This window comes from Typha latifolia, chromosome 8, assembly GCF_019914945.1.
Source record: "Typha latifolia isolate L0001 chromosome 8, TyphaL0001v2, whole genome shotgun sequence".
In the NCBI taxonomy this organism is placed as follows: domain Eukaryota; kingdom Viridiplantae; phylum Streptophyta; class Magnoliopsida; order Poales; family Typhaceae; genus Typha; species Typha latifolia.
In genome coordinates, this window is record NC_133093.1 from 13003465 (window position 1) to 13022095 (window position 18631).

General features: G+C 35.9%; 2 protein-coding genes across 6 annotated transcripts; both read left to right on the forward strand.

Annotated features, from left to right (window-relative positions):
* Positions 1 to 1552: 1552 nt before the first annotated feature.
* LOC140794066 (glycerol-3-phosphate acyltransferase ATS12, chloroplastic) lies at positions 1553 to 11807 on the forward strand. Of its 3 annotated transcripts, XR_012110054.1 has the most exons (14): positions 1553 to 2175; positions 2672 to 2769; positions 2969 to 3055; positions 3170 to 3267; positions 4377 to 4434; positions 5749 to 5850; positions 5954 to 6015; positions 6116 to 6226; positions 6383 to 6461; positions 8647 to 8766; positions 8854 to 8967; positions 9780 to 9931; positions 11090 to 11223; positions 11452 to 11807. XR_012110054.1 is itself a non-coding variant. In XM_073145900.1 (13 exons), exons 1-12 carry the CDS (start codon positions 1830 to 1832, stop codon positions 9912 to 9914), a joined length of 1410 nt encoding a protein of 469 aa, XP_073002001.1. In that variant the 5' UTR covers positions 1691 to 1829; the 3' UTR covers positions 9915 to 9931; positions 11452 to 11807. The 3 variants fall into 3 exon arrangements, 1 of the variants encoding a protein (XP_073002001.1); XM_073145900.1 differs by lacking the exon at positions 11090 to 11223 and having other exon boundaries at positions 1691 to 2175; XR_012110055.1 differs by lacking the exon at positions 2672 to 2769 and having other exon boundaries at positions 1914 to 2175.
* Positions 11808 to 12337: 530 nt separating this feature from the next.
* On the forward strand, positions 12338 to 16280 carry LOC140793277 (TOM1-like protein 1). Of its 3 annotated transcripts, XM_073144666.1 has the most exons (5): positions 12338 to 12625; positions 12721 to 12869; positions 13643 to 14196; positions 14659 to 14904; positions 15496 to 16280. In XM_073144666.1, the coding sequence occupies exons 3-5, from the start codon at positions 13678 to 13680 to the stop codon at positions 15904 to 15906; spliced, it is 1176 nt and encodes a 391-aa protein (XP_073000767.1). In that variant the 5' UTR covers positions 12338 to 12625; positions 12721 to 12869; positions 13643 to 13677; the 3' UTR covers positions 15907 to 16280. The 3 variants fall into 3 exon arrangements, with proteins under 3 accessions (XP_073000767.1, XP_073000766.1, XP_073000765.1); XM_073144665.1 differs by lacking the exon at positions 12338 to 12625 and having other exon boundaries at positions 12729 to 12869; positions 13669 to 14196; XM_073144664.1 differs by lacking the exons at positions 12338 to 12625; positions 12721 to 12869 and adding an exon at positions 13011 to 13109.
* The last annotated feature ends 2351 nt before the right edge of the window (positions 16281 to 18631 follow it).

Sequence of the window (18631 nt, forward strand, 5' to 3'; positions counted from 1 at the left end):
ACTCTCGATCACTTATGTAAACCGTTGGACTATTAAGTAGTCCTTTGATAAATTATTGATACGGTAGTTGATGTGATCGAAAGAGACACATTTTGATATCAAGTTTAATGCGTGGACAAAACATTAGTTGAGTTTTTAACAAGGAACATTTTAGTCAAAAAAAACAAAACCTCCTTATCAACATTTCATTTATTTGCAACAATTAAATTTAAAAATTATTTACTAATTTAAACAAAAAATTTATTTTGCATCTCTATACTTCTCTTATGTATAACTAAGCCCCCTGATGTTTTTTTGAATACATGCTTATTGAACGGAAGTAAAATCATTTAAATTACATTATCATCAAAGTTAACGGCGTTTGTATTTATAATTTAGTTAAAAAATGTAGAGATATATAATTATAACAAAGTTTAAGATAGTCTACATATTTTATAGGTTATTTTGTAAAAATTGCAACATGCTCATTTGTTCTCATTTGCTTCAGAAATAAGAGTAATTATATAATAAATATGATAATATATTATTTTGAAACAAGGAATTTAATATATGAATAATTATTTTTTATGCTTACTTATTTTAATTTTAATAATATAAAGTGAAAAAATATGCTGTCTTTTATAGAATTACCACTAATATATATATAATAAATTAATATGATATATATTAATGATAAATATGTTAGTACATGATATAAGAAGTAATTTTGTTAATAATATTTATATTTCATTAAAGGGTTGTTATAAAAAAAAATATATATATATATATATATTTAAAACAAAGCGGCCTCAGTCCTGTGGAATATTACCTGGTGGAAATTTTTTTCTAAATTTCTCTATTTCTCTTATATATATATATATATATGTACATATATATTTAAAAAGAGCTATATTTCGTCCTTGACTGTTTCTAGAAACGGTTGCTTCCTCGTGAGTCATGAGTTCATGCCTCTTCCGGTCTTCCCTTCCGATGACTTGATTACATGCGATGTTGATCGACAATGCAAGCCTTCCAGATTATGCTGACTTGACTCACTCCGTTATTTTCCTACACCAGTTAGTCTTATAGTATTATTACTTTCTTATTCTAATTAATAATGTTGTTACGTAGGGTTACTGGTGGTTATTTAATTTCATCGAATGAGACATCTTAGTAATAGATAATGATATATAAAAATAACTCGAGCTTTGTTACTCTCTCTTCTGGTAGTCACTCACAGGACAAAGTGAATTGAGACACGTCTTGCTCAACGACGGGAATTTTCTCATTCCCATCAGACGGCTGATATCTTCTCATCATCGCCATCATCACTAGGCGACGAGTTCTTGAGCTTATCCGCCTCTCTGTGGCTCAACACGAGCCACGTGTTGGTTACCCACACGGGATCCACCGCTTCCATTGGAGTCCCCGCTGGCTCAGGCATCACGGTGACCGTGCGAGGTATCCAATAGGGATTCGACACCTCTGCTGCCCATTACTTGGACAGCCGAGCAATGGCGCGCTCCCCTATGGGCTATGGCTATCGTCTTCTCACTCACTCTACACTCCCTCTAATTCTTTTAGGTTAGGGAAAAAAAAGAAAAAAAAATTGTTAGAAAAACTCCTAAAATTTGCTCGTGGGACAAAGGCCTCTCGATCGAACCAATGGCCGACCTGTGCTTAAGCCTATAAATAACCCTTTTTCTTCCTCAATTTCGTCTTCTTTTTACGCTTTCGTTTTTTTTTCTTCTCTCTCGTTACTCGACCACTCTACTCCATCGCAGCTCCAACAAGTTCGCGTAGGGTTAGGGTTAGGGTTTCGGAGGCGAGCGGAATCCTCCGATCGTCTAATGACTTCTTTCGCGGTTTCTCCGTGTTCTTGGACGAAGGCACTTACGCTTTCAGCTCGGCCGCCGGAGGTTGTCGGAACTCTTCCCGGCGGCGGAAGCGGTGGTTATCCCTCTGCTTCGGTTTCTCGCGCCGGCATTTGGTTGGGGTCCTCCGCCCGATCGCGTCTTTGGCGTTGCCCGTGCGGGATCTTGAAGTGGAGCGCCAAGGCAGGGGTAGAAGATGTGGTGGAGAGGAAGGGGGGCAGGGCTTCAAGAAGTGTGGCGAGTAGAGAGGTTCTTGCTTCGGATATGGGCGCCGGGGAGGAAGTTGTTTCTCGGCCTCTTCTCAGGGCTCGCACCGGAGAAGGTTAGCCTCTATGGGTTGATGCTGGAAGTGAATACTTGTTTTGTTCGATTCAGTTCTTTTATTATAATTCTGGCGCAAGATAAAGATTTGATGAATTCGTTTCTTGCATTCTTTGTGATTCTTGGTTTCTTTTTATTCGCGTGATTTGCTTTACAAGGAGAAACCTTAGCTAGTAACAACTTGATTACGGTCCTTCTTTGTTTCCACAAGTCTTTATGACTTAGGAATCATCAAAATTGTCTGTATTGCTTATTTCAATTGTTTATTTATTCCTTCTCTTTGATGACTGTGACACAAATATAAGATAGTTCATCTCATGGAAACGAAATAGGTGTGCACCTTATTTATTTATTTTTTGTTCTGTCCTGTTCGTCCTAGTAATGACAAGATTTCGTTGGGATAGAGGTTACTAGCTATTGTAGATGGATAGAATAAAAAGGCCGCTAGCAAGCTATTCATTATGATTCACAGGTCATTATTAATCTTTTATTTTCAGAGCTGCTTTCTCATATTAGAAAGGAAGCTGAGAGTGGAAAGCTCCCTGCAGACATTGCCAAAGGATTAGAAGAGCTCTATTACAGTTACCAAAATGCGGTAACTACTACATCTCATTCATGTTATGATCCCAATGTCCTCCATGAGAATACACGGAAATAAACTTTTGGCTGATTAAATAAAGCTATATACTTCTTACTAACTTAGTTGGCCATCTTGCTTGAGGCTCGTTCGGATCTTGCGTGTGAAATGTGTTTCATGGTATGTGTGTGATAAAGTCAAACTTTTCTCTCGTCAGGTTTTGCAAAGTGGGGATCCTAATGCAAGTGAGATCATACTTTCCAACATGGCTGTTGCATTTGATCGTATGTTGTTGGATGTAGAGGTTTGACCTATCATGTTTTGTTATCCAAATGCTGTCATATGAGATAAACTGTTTGAAAATTATTTTGACGTTTATGTATTCCTTTGATGTAACAAAGCTTTCTATCTCTTGCAGAACCCTTTTACCTTTCCATCTCATCACAAAGCAGTAAGAGAACCATTTGATTATTACATGTTTGGTCAAAATTATATCCGGCCATTGATTGATTTCAGGTGATTCAAGACTTCTAGTGCTTCAAATGACTAATATCTTGAAGCATGATTTGTTTAAGAATCCATTGCCTGTCAATGAGCATTTTGCAAGTGAGAGAATTTATTGTACTTGTCCTGTCACTTTGTGTAGGCCCTAATTTGATGGTTAGTTCTTTTAATCATGGATCCAAAATCGGCTGGTCCTGATTTAGATCCGAAACTAGTTTAGTGATTGATTTCGGTTTGGGATTGGACCAGTTTCGGTTTATCAGCCGAAGGTCGAAGCTAAATTTTTTAAGATTTAGTTGGAATCTAAAATATATCTAACTTATAATTGATGCCCTTAGCTACATTCTTTCAAGTTTTTAGTTTTTACCTTTATCTCTCACACACACTCTCTCCTCTCACCCCTCACACTTCACCAAGCTTATTCGGTGGTCGATTTGGTGAGCCCTTCCGGCTACTTTGTACACTCGTAAACTTGGGTAAGTTTTTTTTTTTTTTTTCATTTCTCTTCTCTTTTTCACCCACCCTTCAACTTTTCTTTTCTTACTGCTATAGAGGGAAGGCGATGGTTTTGATAGATTGACCTTGATTGAGAGGGCAGATAACAACAGTGAAGAGAGAGTTCTCTCTTTTCATTATTGTTCTGAATTAGTAATTTACGAGTATAAAATTTTACAAATTTAAAGTTGAAATTCATTAGTTTTTTGAGTGAGTTATTTTCTTTAATTTTTAGGCTTCATATGTAACTAATTTTTATTTTCTTAATTTTCTATTATTTTTTCTAAATTTTTTAGGAATTTTCCTGCATTTTTAAACAATATTTAAAATTTTACCTAATTAAAAATATTTCAATCTGATACAATCTATACGTATCATTTTTCTAACAGCCGAACCCAACCCTGATTCCAAGTTTCAGAACCTTGCTTTTAATTTCAGATACAATCTTCATTTCTTGCTCAAATATCAATTCTTTTATTAGGTGACCTTCTGTGTTGCTTTAAATATGCTTGTAATTATGTGAGTTAAAGCATAACAAGCATGTCTATATTTGTACGAATTCCAAATCTATCTGCTGATATGGTTTTACCCTGCAAATTGATGACATTTACTCTTTATTTGCTCAGAAAGTCATATGTTGGCAATATTGCCCTTTTTCGTGACATGGAAGAAAAGATTCAGCAGGTGATAGTCCATGTAATCTGTGAGATCATATGTCATTAGTTGATATTTTGCACATAATTACAATTACTGGAAGAAAACACTTTTTTGTTAATTTTACTTGTTCAGTACTACTGTATGCAATGATACACTAGAAATCTCAATATATATATATGTTCACGTGCTCAAGCTCTAACAGTTCTCATGCTGAACTTTCAATTGGAATGCCAGTTCCTCCTGGCGCTACTTAAGAAGGGTGAACAATCAAACTTAGCCTTAGAAGCCCTTTTAAAAAGGTTTAGCAATTCGGTACATCAACCCAGTCCATGACCAGAACTTAACCAAGTCTGCCTCAATTTGTTTGTTATCATATTAAGCCCAAGCTGGATGATTAACCTGACTATGGACAGATAAATCTTTCAGTCCTGTATTCGTGTACCTTGGGCTGTGCAGTCTACTGTATGTCTGCATTTATGCAGATTCCCTTCTGCAGGCTGCCACTTACCAAGGCCTGATAATCCTTTTTTTTGGCTTGGGCTAGTTCCTAGGATGTAAAATACTAGTATGCCTATTTGAGAGTTTTAGCAGAATGTCTAAGCTGAGTGTTTTTATCTTTGGATTGTTTGAGTAGTTGGGAGATGACATCTGTTTCTTTTCTCCTGCTGTGCGTAGGAGAAATAGAGATAAACTTACCGAAGGAAAGCTGTGCCATCATTTGCTTACCCTAAAATAATGCATGGTAGCTAGGTTTTAACCTGATGAGTTCTCTATCAGATTATTTCCAATTTTGATATTTCCATTTGAACTGTCAATATAAAATCATGATCTATGAAGATTACCCTACAGTTCTTTTGGTTGATTAACTTATTTTGACTTTTGATGTGGAACATGTTTTATTCAACTAAAATTTGGAACTACAAACATTCACTGGTAGACTTTGTCCATTTCCTGAAATCTGTTTATACTTTAGAAGTTAGAACTTTGTTCTTCTGATATTAATCTGCCTTATTCTAATACCAAGAGGATGCAGAGGAGTAAATCATTTTTCTTCTTCTTTTGTATCGTTCCATAGTGCATGAAAGTGCATAAAATTTGATCCTGTTAAATCTGGATAACTTCTTTGTTATTTTGGATATCATTTTTCTTAGGAGAAACATGTTATTTTGAATATAGTTGATGTTGTACATAGAAAATTTGCATCAAAAGATGCTATGCCTACTTGACTAAGTGAGTTGCTCTGCATGACTTCTGGTTTCTTGGTCTTAAGTTGCTCTGCATGACTACTAGTTTCTTGGTTTTCTTCATGAATAGTTCTCTGAAATTTTTCTTGCTTTTCAGGGTCATAATATTGTTTTGATGTCTAATCATCAGACTGAAGCAGATCCAGCTGTCATAGCTTTGTTGCTTGAACGAAGCAATCCACAAATTGCCGAGAATTTAGTATGCCAACACATTAAAATTTCCTTGATATAATATGTGAAATTGCTTACCAAATGTGATATGTCAGTAGGATATAGGTGAACTGTGATTTTTTTTTTATCAGGTTTTTATTGCTGGAGACAGGGTTGTTGCTGATACGCTTTGCAAACCGTTTAGCATGGGAAGGTCTTTACGATACTTTGCTAACTGATGTACATTCTTCAATTTTACATTTTGCTAGTTTTGATTGTCATCTATCTGTTATTGCCATCATGGTTTCCCTCAGAAATCTTATTTGCGTATACTCAAAAAAGCACTTGGACGATGTTCCAGAACTTTCTGATATGAAAAGGAGAGCAAATACTCGAAGCCTCAAGGAAATGGCTTTGCTTTTAAAGTATGTCCTCTCATTGTAACAATTTGTTTTCATGTTGGTTGTACTCTATTAGTCTATTATCTTATAGAGATTGCATGAGCATGTTAGATTGTTATCTGTTCCCCTGTGCTTCTATTTGTATCCTTTTTGTTTCTGACTCCTATTTACCAATTATAGGGGTGGATCTCAGATAATCTGGATTGCGCCAAGTGGTGGTAGAGACCGTCCAGATCCAATGACTGAGGATTGGCATCCAGTAAGTTCTCTTACCAATTACCCTCATGGTAGATCTATGCCTCTTCTCTTTTCTGAACATCACTTAGATTCCTTCATGACATCATGATAATTGTCTTGTGTTATTTCGGTAGTTAAGTAATTAAATATTTAACTATCTTTGAGTATTAAGTATTTGATAGATTCTTTTGTGCTTCTGGTATCTTTTCATTTATCTAGTTAGATGTAATTGTGACCTTAGGTATCTATCTGGAATGTCCAAGGTGATTTTATCTGAATAATTATTATTTATTATTAACTTTTGGATGTTACAAGCAAGAGTTTCAAGGACACATTTTTTATTTTCCCTTTCCAATGCTAATTCAAAGTGCTCTTGCTGCACTGTAAACTTCCCTGCCTGCATGACTGATAGGCAATTCTGGAGAATTATAATTGAAATATTTGAGTTAGTGGTTTATTTATTTTCAGGAGTAGTTTTCACTCTCTTATGGATTCTGCATGCGCAGGTAAATAACGAAATAACAATAGTTCAAAGTCATGCTTGTCTAAGGACCAGTCTCTTTGCTGCATAGTTAACACAATTATAATTTTAGGAAATTTATCAAAAACATCGTACATTTTGTTTTTATTGTGATTCACATGTTAATTTTACCATAAAAATTAAACTGTCTAAAATTCCCCTTATTTGACGCCAAAATCTAGTTCCCCATTTATTTTTATCTTAAACTAAAAACTTTATTTGAGTGTATTAAAGTTATTTTACATCTATAGTTACTTTAACTCATATGTATGGTAACTAACTGATAAAAGTATAGTGTTTTTGAGGTGTTTTAAATAAAATATAGCGGTTGAATGATAAATATTTATATTTCGGGCTTGAATGATAATTATGACAAACCTTAGAGTGTTTTTGATATTTTTTCCAATAAATTGCGGGACTACAATTTTATACACCTGTAATATGTGGGCCTGCATTTTTTTCACTTAAATCATGAAGTTCACTTGCTAATCTTTTGTGATTCTGAAAAGATACAATCATATGGCCATTGAAAATAAGTTGGAAGTTAGAACTTCTCATCTAGAGTGATGGCGTAATGCTATTTATTGTTGTAAAGTTACCCTTCATGTTCTTAAGGTATCTGATAGTTCATAGGAGTAAATTCGCCATGCTTCAAGTGCAAGTCTGCTTCTTAGTAACTTCAATCTTTGTCTGTGCCGATCCTGGAATCCCCTTGATGTGATGTATCTGACTTGCCTTGCATGGTTGCATTACACTTGTTGTTTCATATTTCTTGTTTAACGTTCATTTTATTGCTCGTGCATTCTTTTATAATTAATGAGTTTCCAAACTGTAAATTGTTCTTCTATTCCAATCTTTTGTTGATGAGATGTCATGATACGTTAAGAAGCAATATACAACTGCACATGCAGGAGCATTGTATGGTCAAGAACCAGAATTTCTTTTTGGTTGATTAAATGAAATATAGTACAATATTATATTACAAATCTCTCTCTAGTGAAACCTTATAGTAGGCGGCGAACAAAATTTTCTCTTGCCTGACAGATGTGTAAAAATGTTAGCATTTATTTGATTTATGGTTGGTTCTCATCCTTCCCTATCTTTAATATCTCCAGGGCTGTCAAAATAATCAAGCCGGCTCGAGCTCAGCTTGATAAGACTCAATCAAGCTCGGCTAGAAAATGAGTTGAACCAAGCTTAATCTTCAAAAGAGGCTCGAAAATAATTTCAAGCCAAGCTTGATTATGAGTCGGCTCAATCAAATAAGCTCAATAAAGCTCGAAATAATTATTATATATATATATATATATATAATATGAGTAATATTTTCTATAATACACTAGAATTTTGTTATATTCTAAGATTTACTTAAGTGGATTTTAATTACTATGATCTTATAGAGTTTATATTGATTTTATTAGTTTATATTTTCAATTATGTTTTCATTTAAGCTTGATTCAAACCTAAATCAAGCTTAATTTAATTCAAGCTTGATCAAGCTCGAAATTTGGCTTGAATTGATAAAACTTAAAATTGTTTATTGATCAGCTCATTTAGGCTTGAGCTCGAGCTTGATTTCAATTCAAGCTTGATCACAAATATAGGCTCAAAATTAATTTCAATTCAAGCTCGGCTCGATTACACCCCCTAAATATCTCTTTATTTGTACCGCTAAAAACAAGGTCAGGCTCCATTTGATGCATCCTCAGTGGACAATATGAGAAGGCTTTTAGAGCATTCTGGTGTTCCAGGCCACATATATCCCCTGTCATTGCTGTGTTATGAGATCATGCCTCCGCCACCACAGGTATGATTTGGTGCTATTTTTTATATTTTGGCTAATTTTCATTCTAATATCTCTTTTAATTTTTGTTTCTTTATTCTGTTGTCTCAGGTCGAGAAGCAAATTGGTGAGCGAAGAACAATTTCCTTTCATGGTGTTGGCTTGTCCGTGGCTCCAGAAATGAACTTCACAGAAGTTACTGCTCACTGTGAGAACCTTGAGGAGGTTTGTTTTAGATCTTAAATTTAATAACCAGGTTGATTATAAGCTGTTAAATGCTTCATTAATTAGTAATTTCTGTAATGTTTGAAACTACCCATTTTGTTCATCTCCAAACTTATCTACATGATGGAGAACTGAGTGCTTTCCCTCTGTGCTTTCCATGTGTACGCTAAAAGCTGCAAGAAGATCTACCGCGATAGCTGCTGGTTAGCCTTTGAGTCCATAAGTTTAGATGTGCAGCCAATGGATTCAAACATTGCAATGTATTTGCAATTTTCTTGACAAATGTAATTAGTTGCCACGTGGCAATATCTTACTGATTTGGTTTAATTAGGATTATATCGGAAACCTCCTATTAAGATATCCATCAAAAGTAGAAACTAAGAATCTATCAAGATCATGAAATATGTCTCTGTACAAGGATAAATAGAGAAAAAAAGTATCTAGAATAAAGTCCGAAAGATCTCAAAAAATCATGGATAGATTTAAAAAGATTTTAGAAGTATTGCTGGGCGATGATCCTCCATTTTCCTTGGTGGCACAGTAAGATCCATTGCATTGCAGATTAATGGTTAACTTTCATGTGACATTCCCATATTTTCCCATAATATCTTCAGTAAATGCAAACTAAAGTATACAGTTCATATTGTAGTCCTTTATTTCTTTATCGGCAGTATTGCCCTTCAGTTCTGTGATGAGAGACATTCACAATTGCAAAGTGCTTTCATAGTTGTTTTTGTTATTTGGAGAAAGTTTGCAATTTATTATTCTTCCTTTTCCTTTGTAGTCCTAAGGTGAAGTATTTTTTTTTGCAGGCTAAGGAGGTGTTTTCAGATATTCTGTATAATTCTGTGATTCAGCATTACGATGTGCTCAAATCTGCTATATATGGATTTCAAGGGCTTAATGCATCAAACTCTGTTGTCTCACTTTCACAACCTTGGCAATAATCTTCGTTTTCTCTGAGGTTTCTCCTTCTCAGTCAGTTAGTCTTTTGCTTTATTTAGTTATTATTGTTTTTGAGTTTAGAAAACAACCTCTCCGATAACCAGGGATAAGTTGCATACGTATTTTCTCTCCACAGATCTTGCATCTAAGGGAGCTTTATGTACAAGGATGGGATGACTTATTTTTTGTATTTATCATAATTTTATTTACTTGGATTCTCAAAGATCATTTTGATTACTAAAGTTAAACTGTCGCACAAATTACTAGGAGTCTGTAACTTTTTTTTTTTTTGAAGATTTAAATTACCCATAGTTATATCTGTTGCACTCTATTTAAGTGATTTTGATACTTCTGTAGGTGGTGGTTCTTTTTTGTTCCCTAGTTATCCTTTGGGTATAAGCTTTCTTAACAAGGTTAACTGTAGGAAACATGTTTTCTTTGTCACTGAAATAGCAAGAAGAAAGTTTATTGACCTGCACTTCTTGGAGTTTGAAAAAATATGATTTATTTATCTTGGTCAATAGTTTCTGGTTAAAAGAATCAATCAGTGTGTATATTAGAACATATAAACTATAAATTGATTCATTTTGATTAATAGACTACTTTTTCCATATTGTTTCTACATTTGCATTTATAAAGTTGGTTGACATGGAAACTGATGAAAGATTGGCTTTTATTGTCATCACTACTGCGGTGAAAGTATTGCTTTGTATTTGCATTGGATTCTTATATATAGGCATACAGCTGTTGCTTATATTCAACAGCGATGCATGAGAATAAGTACATATGCCAGGTTTTGCAGATAGAACAATAATATAACACTTATTTATACAGTACAGCCTATATTCTAATCTGTTCAGATATGATCTTGCAATTTTATAACTTTATAAGTAACTTGGTTTATAATATCATCTAGATTGTATATAACAGTCATATGCTGAAAATATATACAACTTCACCAGACTGTACATTTTCTCAGATGTACATCACATGTTCCAACTTCCATGATTTCTGTTTTTCCTAAGTCAGCACATGGGCATGTATCTTCAACATGTTTGAATAATTTTCAACATTGTGTCGCCTTAAGGCATTTATCGACAGAATAGACTAAATCTGAGAATATTAAGTAAATCTGGTTTATGCGTTAAATCTTATGACTTTCCGTCCCCTCGTCCAGATTTCTTAATTGAAGAAGCATTGGTTCTGGCATATCTGGTTCAACAAATTATGGATCAAATTGTTTAGAGTTCTCGGAGTGGTGAAGTTCTTACTACTAAGCTACGTATACTACAGATATCAGTACATTTACAGGTAGAGCTTTTTCTGTAGAACCATTGATCAGGCTTTTATGGCATCTGTCCAGCATAAAGTAATTTTTTTTCTCTTAGAGGTACTGGCTTTCAATGAGAAGACAAATTTTACATTGGCACTGAGCTAATTTGACTTTTAGCATGCAGTGTGGACTCTCAAGTGGGCTGAATGTTGGTTGAAACTTGAAAATATTGTCACACTGATGGCATATTTGGTGCTTCTTTGTAGGATATGATGGATGGCCTTGATTCCACAATCTGAGTAATTCAAGAAGGCGACCCTACTAATGCTTCTGCTGGCTGTGTATAACCTCATCAGATTGTGTTCCTTTCATTAGAAATATTTCAATCAAGCTATCAACTTTTGACCTTTCTGGAAAAGGCATGCCATGGTGGCATGATGTAACTATGATGTGCGTTATCATTGATAATTGTCAGGTTCCTATTGTACAGATGAACAGTAAGGGCTGCTAAACAGTTTGCCTGAATCATTTTCTTCTCATATATAGAATTTTTTTCTAGATATGGTGTAAATTTCTGATGACGGCCATCACTATTGTGAAGTGTTTCTTTTTCCTACTTCCATATCCTATTGCTGATATCATATGCCTTGGCTTTACTATGTCAATGAATTGGGTGCATTTGATTGAATGAAAGGACATGTACAGCTGTTTGTTTGTGCTATTGATCGAATGAATGGTTATTTCTAACTTGGAATGTAGCATATTGTGCTGAAGGTTTCATATTTGCTTGCATAATGACTAGCAACTTGATTTGGTATCATTAATCAAATTAATTATCAAAAACTCTGTTTTTCAGATGTGCCCCATACTCGGTATCATGATGATGTATAATTATACCGACTTGCCATATGTAAAAAATCTGTCGCTATTTTAAAGTAGTTTCATTTGTCTTTTATATTAGATGCACACTTTTTATAATAAAAAAATATAACATTAAATAAGAAATATGCATAAAATGTGAAAAATATACAAAGTCTTCAGCTAGAATATTTTAAAGGTGGTCTCGGAAGGAAAAATTTCTGGTAGAATAAAGCAGAAGAATGGAGTAGGTCTAACGGCTACATTTGCTGACAACTTCTCTGAGGGATCTCTGCCTCTGGAACTAATATAGTAGCCATTATGTGATAGGCGAGGTCAGCCGCAACTTTCCAAAGAAGAATGTTTACCGTATTGTTTGGCTGGAGAGTATAGAGTAGGACTCGGGAATTGCTGGTGTATTTGTGAAGTACCGCTACTCATTGCCAACTCCACTTGTTATCCCGATGTTGTTAAGTGTTACCTACGTATCCTACAGGGATTTAAAACCTCATAAGGTCCTACTTTAAAGTGTAATCTGCGGAACATCGCAGTCGAGAAGCTTTTGATCGCCCGAATCCAATGGTGGATGTCTTTAATACACTCGTTACTTCTCAGCATTATTAGTTTATTATACTTCCGGTTGGCATTATATTCTATATTATATTCATCTTTTCCAGATTTATATGGAAAACAAGAGCAGAGAGCGAGCGCAAACCCAAGACTGGCAACCCCAACGCAGTGATCGAAGACAGGCAGAAAGAGAAGGGAGACGAAGAAACCAGACAGAGAGAGGAAGAATTATTGTTCCCTCTTGATTTAGATTGAGGTAATCGTGTGAAATTTCAAGCTTTGACTTTATATTGTTTTTTTTCTTCTTTTTATCGTTAATGACTTTAATTTTTCTGTATCTTTTTCTTTTATGAAAATTTCTTTATCTTTCAAAGAAAGATGTGACCTTTTGGCCGGAACTCATATTTTGCTGCTGGGAGAATTTTGTTAGTCAGACCTGGTTTTGAGAATTCAATTCAGGTTCTTCGACATGTAACTTTATTAAGCGATTCATGAGGTTAAAAGGAATCTCTCCTCTCATCATTTTGGATTAATCACAGACTGTTGATATATTTGATGGTTATAATTCTGTAGGTTGAGTTTTTTAATGGAACCCTAGATACTTCTTGTCTTTCTATATTATGCTTTCTTTGAGATTATTATTTTATTTCTAGGATTCTACGTGAATTTAGAAAATTTTCCTGCTTTTTTTATTCTTCTGGGAATTGCTCGACTAAGTATCAGATTTCAAGGTACACATTAGGGCGATAAAATTATCTCATCACGGATTGTATGTTCTATATTCTATCTATTATGTGTAGATGATTTTGTTTTCATGTAGTCTCAATTGCTTTCTTTCGTATTGTTCCTAAATTCATCATATGTATCTTCTTATGGCTTCCACATCCTATTGGTGTTCTTAAGGTATCGTCTTATGGTTTGCACATCCTCTAGGTGTAAAGGTCTTTTTATTTGCAGTTGCTATTTGTGTTTTTTAATACGCATAATAAGGATATGTTCATACTTATAGTCAATTCCCTCTATTTATAGGTTTATTTCTACTTGGCGTCTGCAAGGTGTTCAAGATGAGCGAGAATTTGATGGAGAAAGTCAGCTCCTTCAGGTCACGTCTGAAGATAAGCGGAGCTGAGGTTGGGCGTAAGATGTCCGTGGGAATGAGTTCTATGAGCTTTAAGATGAAGGAATTATTCCAAGGTCAGAACATGGCAGATAAGATTGTTGATGAGGCCACCTCAGAGAATATGGGTGGAGTGGACTGGGCTACCAACCTTGAGATCTGCGATATGTTCAATAGTGAGAGAGTCAACAGCGTCGAACTGATTCGTGCGGTCAAGAAGAGAATCATGCTAAAGAACCCTAGGGTACAATATCTTGCTCTTGTTCTCCTTGAGACCTGCGTGAAGAACTGTGAGAAGGCTTTCTCTGAGGTTGCTGCAGAGCGGGTTCTTGATGAGATGATTAAATTGATTGATGATCCCCGAACTGTAGTGAACAATAGAAACAAGGCTCTTGTCCTTATTGAAGCATGGGGAGAGTCAGGAGATGAACTACGGTACTTGCCAGTATATGAGGAAACTTACAAGGTATTGTCTTCTATAAATTATATTATTGCTGATTATGTTCTGATAAGGTAGGAACTCCATCATTTAGAACAGGCTTAGTATGACATTAAACAGTGAAGACAATTACTCTCTTTTGATTCCCATATCATCTATATACTAAATACCGCTGCAAGTTTTCAGGAGCTCACCAACAAATTTTGCATTTGACATTGATATTGTGCATTATTCATGTAGAGTTGGTCCAAGAGCTAGTGTTGCAATTCCTATATTCATTGCATAATAAATGTACTTGCTTAATAAAGGCACCTCTGTTACTTCAAAAGAATTGAATTTTCTTGAGGTGCTTCACATTCATGAGCAACTCACATGTTCCGCATTATTATTTTCTTTTGAGCAAGTTAGATTTATTTTACATGGTAAGGCTAATTGAAGTCTGCTGCATTAACAACTTATGTTAATATTTGTCTTGTTCTGCTTGTGTAGAGCTTGAAATCTAGAGGGATTCAATTTCCTGGACGAGACAATGAGAGTTTGGCTCCTATATTTACCCCACCACGTTCGGTTTCAGATACAGGATCATACGCTACTGGAATAAACCAAACTTACCATGAAGTTGCTGTCCATTCTTTTACTGCTGAACAAGCCAAGGAGGCATTCAATGTGGCTCAAAATAGTATAGAACTTCTTTCAACAATGCTATCTTCTTCCCCACAACAGGAGGCTTTACAGGTGACCTAGTTTCTTTGTTTGGTCTTTAAGCGTAAACTACTATGTCTTAATCAGCAACTACTGATGATCGAGGTTCACATGAGCTAGGAATCCTCCATTTAACATACTTTTTCTACCTCATCCTATTTTTTCTACTTTCATGTTTCAGAGGATTTTTGGACTTACAATTGGCAAATTAATTTCTATTTCCTGGGAGCATTCAAACTATAAATCTACTCTAGTTTTTAAAACATTAGCTCTGACACCAAATATGCTCATTTATGACAAATGCTTGATTAAATCTGCTTACATTTAAAAGCATTGGCTTTTGCACCAAATACCTGATTTATAGTGGTTTGTCGAAGAGCTCTCTGTTGGATCTGGCTCGAAATGAATTGATGCTGAGAAGGTAGGGCACTCCATGTTATTCTTGTTCCAAAACTGTCTTAAAGAGTGTAAGTCGCAGATCTCCTGTTATCAGTAGTTCACTCTCCCAGAATCACACAATGTTTCTTTTTCAATCTATTGCTATGCAAGGTTGACTAATTATATTTCAAGAAGACACGTTTGTGTGCTTATACCACTTTGTGGTTACTCCCTTTTCTCATGCAGGATGACTTAACTTCCACACTAGTGCAACAGTGTTGGGAATGTCAGGGTACAATCCAGAGAATTATAGAGACATACTTCGACAATGAGGTCCTAATCTTTGAGGCCTTCAACATAAATGACGAACTGCAGAAGGTCCTCTCCAAGTACGAGGAAATGAAGAAACCTCTGGTGGTGCAGTCTGAACCAGAACCTGCAATGATACCAGTTATCGTGGAAACCGAAGAATCTCCTCGGGTCAGTAAAGAAGAAGCCCTCATACGAAAACCAGCAGGTTCTCCAGCAAGGTCAGGCAGAGATGATGACATCCTTCATGATCTTGATGAGATGATCTTTGGCAAGAAGGGAGGAAGCACATCTCAGAACAGTGATACAAAAAAGGACCAACAGAAGGGTGATCTGATCACCTTCTGAATACCATCTTTCTCTTTGGAGCCTTCTCTTGTAGCTGTGCATATCTTTAGATTCATGCTTTGCAGAGGAGTGTCGTTCTTTCCTGAGTGCTAGTTGCATATTTTGAAAAAGAAGGGTATGGAAAGCTTCTGGTTATCTTTTGTAGAGAATACTATGTAACAGCCTCATGAGTCATGACTTGTGACAACTGTTCAGCTATCCAGCTAATTATTCTCTGAAGTTTAGCAAATATCTCAACAAAATAGGAAGAATTTAGTAGGCAAGGTTAGCTGGATTTTACTTGTAATTTGGCCATCTTTATCAGCGAACACTTACGGATCAGATTTTCCTTGAAATTCTGAATCATCTTAAGCTTGAAACTTCTTACATTTCTAGTCCATGTTTATTGTTCTCATAATCACTGATCTTTCCAAGTTTAGTATTTTGCCTATTGAAGCTTTCAACTAATGTTTATACTAACAGGGTTTAGTCCACAAATTTTAGCTACTTACTGGCAGTATTATAGGATGCTCCTCAACCCTGAAATCTAATAAATTGCAGAATGTTACCAGGGGATGTTCTGCATCTTGGAAAGGCTTTCATTTTGTCTTAATTGAATTACTAATGATTCATCTACCGAATCTAATTCATCTAAAAAATTCAGCAAAACTGAGAGTATTAAACCTGCTTCTCTACTATGAGTAAGATTCCAAGTCAGATGGACTTAAAAATTGTTGTTTGGTAACAATAAGAGCTTCCAAAACATACAAAAATTTCTCCCAGTTGACGATTCTGTGAGGAAGCACGAGGTTATTGACTTGATTTATTTATTTTTCTCTTATATTACATTAGTTGCTAGTGATGGCATAGCACGTATATATCGAAATATAATGTAGATCAAAGTCAAAGGAGGCAAAATGACTTGGGAGATAATGGCAAAGATATGTTCACATACAATTAATAATTAATTTCATCCAGTGATGCAATCCATGCCTCACTAATTGACCTTTTTAGGGAAATATTAACATTTATACATCTTAGCTAAGAATGAGAGTCACAACCTATCCAAAGTAAAACACAAATTATCAAATTAATCATCCTACTTTGTTGAAAAGAGCACAGAAAAAACTAATTAAATATTTTTTTTTCCATTCCCTTCATCTAATTGACAGTTCGCATAAAGTTCAATTTATTCAGCATATTCGGTTCCTCGAACTGAGAGTTTATTCTTCGCTAATTTTCCTACTAAATATTTTTTATTATAACAAAACAAAACAAAAGAATTAACACGAAGTCATCATCACTTCCAAGCAAACCAGTGAATTGATCAATAGCACATACACCGAAATGGTCGTAAACTATCAGCTGAGAAATTTATTAAACTATGAAACATTATGCCCTTTTATTCTCTCTTGAATTCTTCCAGCCATACACGTTTGTGGCATACGCTTGTTTATGGTAATTTTATAACCAAAGCCAGCAAGTCCCAGATAATAATGGAGAATAGGAGACAACTACTACAAACTATGAGCACGTACCAGCAATTAACAACTACTCGATTCCCCTAATATTATATATATATATATATATATATATATATATATATATATATCATAATATTAATACCACCACCTTAAAAAACTTTTAATTATGAATTAAAAAAAAGAAGAAAGAAATAAGAAGGACATCGAAACTAGCTCCTGGCCAAGCTAGGGATGGTAATAAGTTGTAAGCAATCTTTTCCATTATTGTTGGAGAGTATTACTATACACCATGCTGTAGGTATTTCCTATGACTTGGATTGTAAAGGATCCGCACATAAAAGAGAGTTTGGATGCATGGCTTGGATAGTTACTATTGCCTATTATACAATAAAAGATGGAGGTTCCACCAGCAACAACGGGAGGAGAAGATGTGCACCAGCGGAGGGCATCATCGTCGAAGGTGTCGGAGCCGGAGGAAGCAAACCAGCCCGCAGCGGGGCAAAGAAATCCAAAGGAGGCCAACAAAACTTGGGCTTCAGTAGCGGCGGGGAGCAGATCAGGCCGTCGGAAACCGGGAGCAATACCGGAAGAGATCCTGGCAAAACTAAGAGACCAGCTGGAGGACAGCGTGGTGATCGACCCTGAGGTGCTGAAGACTTGCAGGAACAGATGGAAACTAGCACTCTTCGGTAGATTCCTGGGCAAGGGCCTACCGCTGGCCTGGCTGAAAGCCATGCTAGTAAAACTCTGGACAGGGATTGAAGGTTTCTCAGTCTCTGACATGGAGGAGGGATATTATGTCTTCAGATTCGAGAAAGCCGAGGACCTGGACCATGTGCTGATAAATGGACCATGGACAGTCCAAGGGCAAGTGCTCAACCTCATCCCATGGCGAAATAACTTCCGGCCGTCCCCGGAGGCTTTCATGACAGCACCGGTCTGGATACAGCTGCACAATCTCCCGCAGGAATACTGGGAACTGGAGGCTCTCATCCCAGTAGCAGCATTCTTTGGCAGACCGTTACGCGTTGATGAAACAACCCTAGACCACTCCAGAAGCCGTTTCGCTCGGGTGTGCATCGAGGTAGACCTTAGCAAACCTCTGAAAACAGCGGTATGGCTCGGCCGAAAGGAAGAAAGGGTTGATCAAAGAGTGCAGTATGAAAGTCTCCCTAAATTTTGCTTCGCGTGCGGGAGGATCGGGCATAAGGCTGAAGAGTGCGGCTTCTCGGCTACAGCGCAAAGGAAGGAGTCGCCGATGA

Excerpts from the sequence above, each read along its gene's own strand:
- LOC140794066 (XM_073145900.1), top strand. The coding sequence starts at position 1,830 with ATGACTTCTTTCGCGGTTTCTCCGTGTTCTTGGACGAAGGCACTTACG. Across the intron at positions 6,016-6,115 it reads AAACCGTTTAGCATGGGAAG|AAATCTTATTTGCGTATACT; the intron begins GTCTTTACGATA and ends GGTTTCCCTCAG. Across the intron at positions 6,227-6,382 it reads GAAATGGCTTTGCTTTTAAA|GGGTGGATCTCAGATAATCT; the intron begins GTATGTCCTCTC and ends TACCAATTATAG.
- LOC140793277 (XM_073144666.1), top strand. The coding sequence starts at position 13,678 with ATGAGCGAGAATTTGATGGAGAAAGTCAGCTCCTTCAGGTCACGTCTG. Across the intron at positions 14,197-14,658 it reads TATATGAGGAAACTTACAAG|AGCTTGAAATCTAGAGGGAT; the intron begins GTATTGTCTTCT and ends CTGCTTGTGTAG. Across the intron at positions 14,905-15,495 it reads CACAACAGGAGGCTTTACAG|GATGACTTAACTTCCACACT; the intron begins GTGACCTAGTTT and ends TTTCTCATGCAG.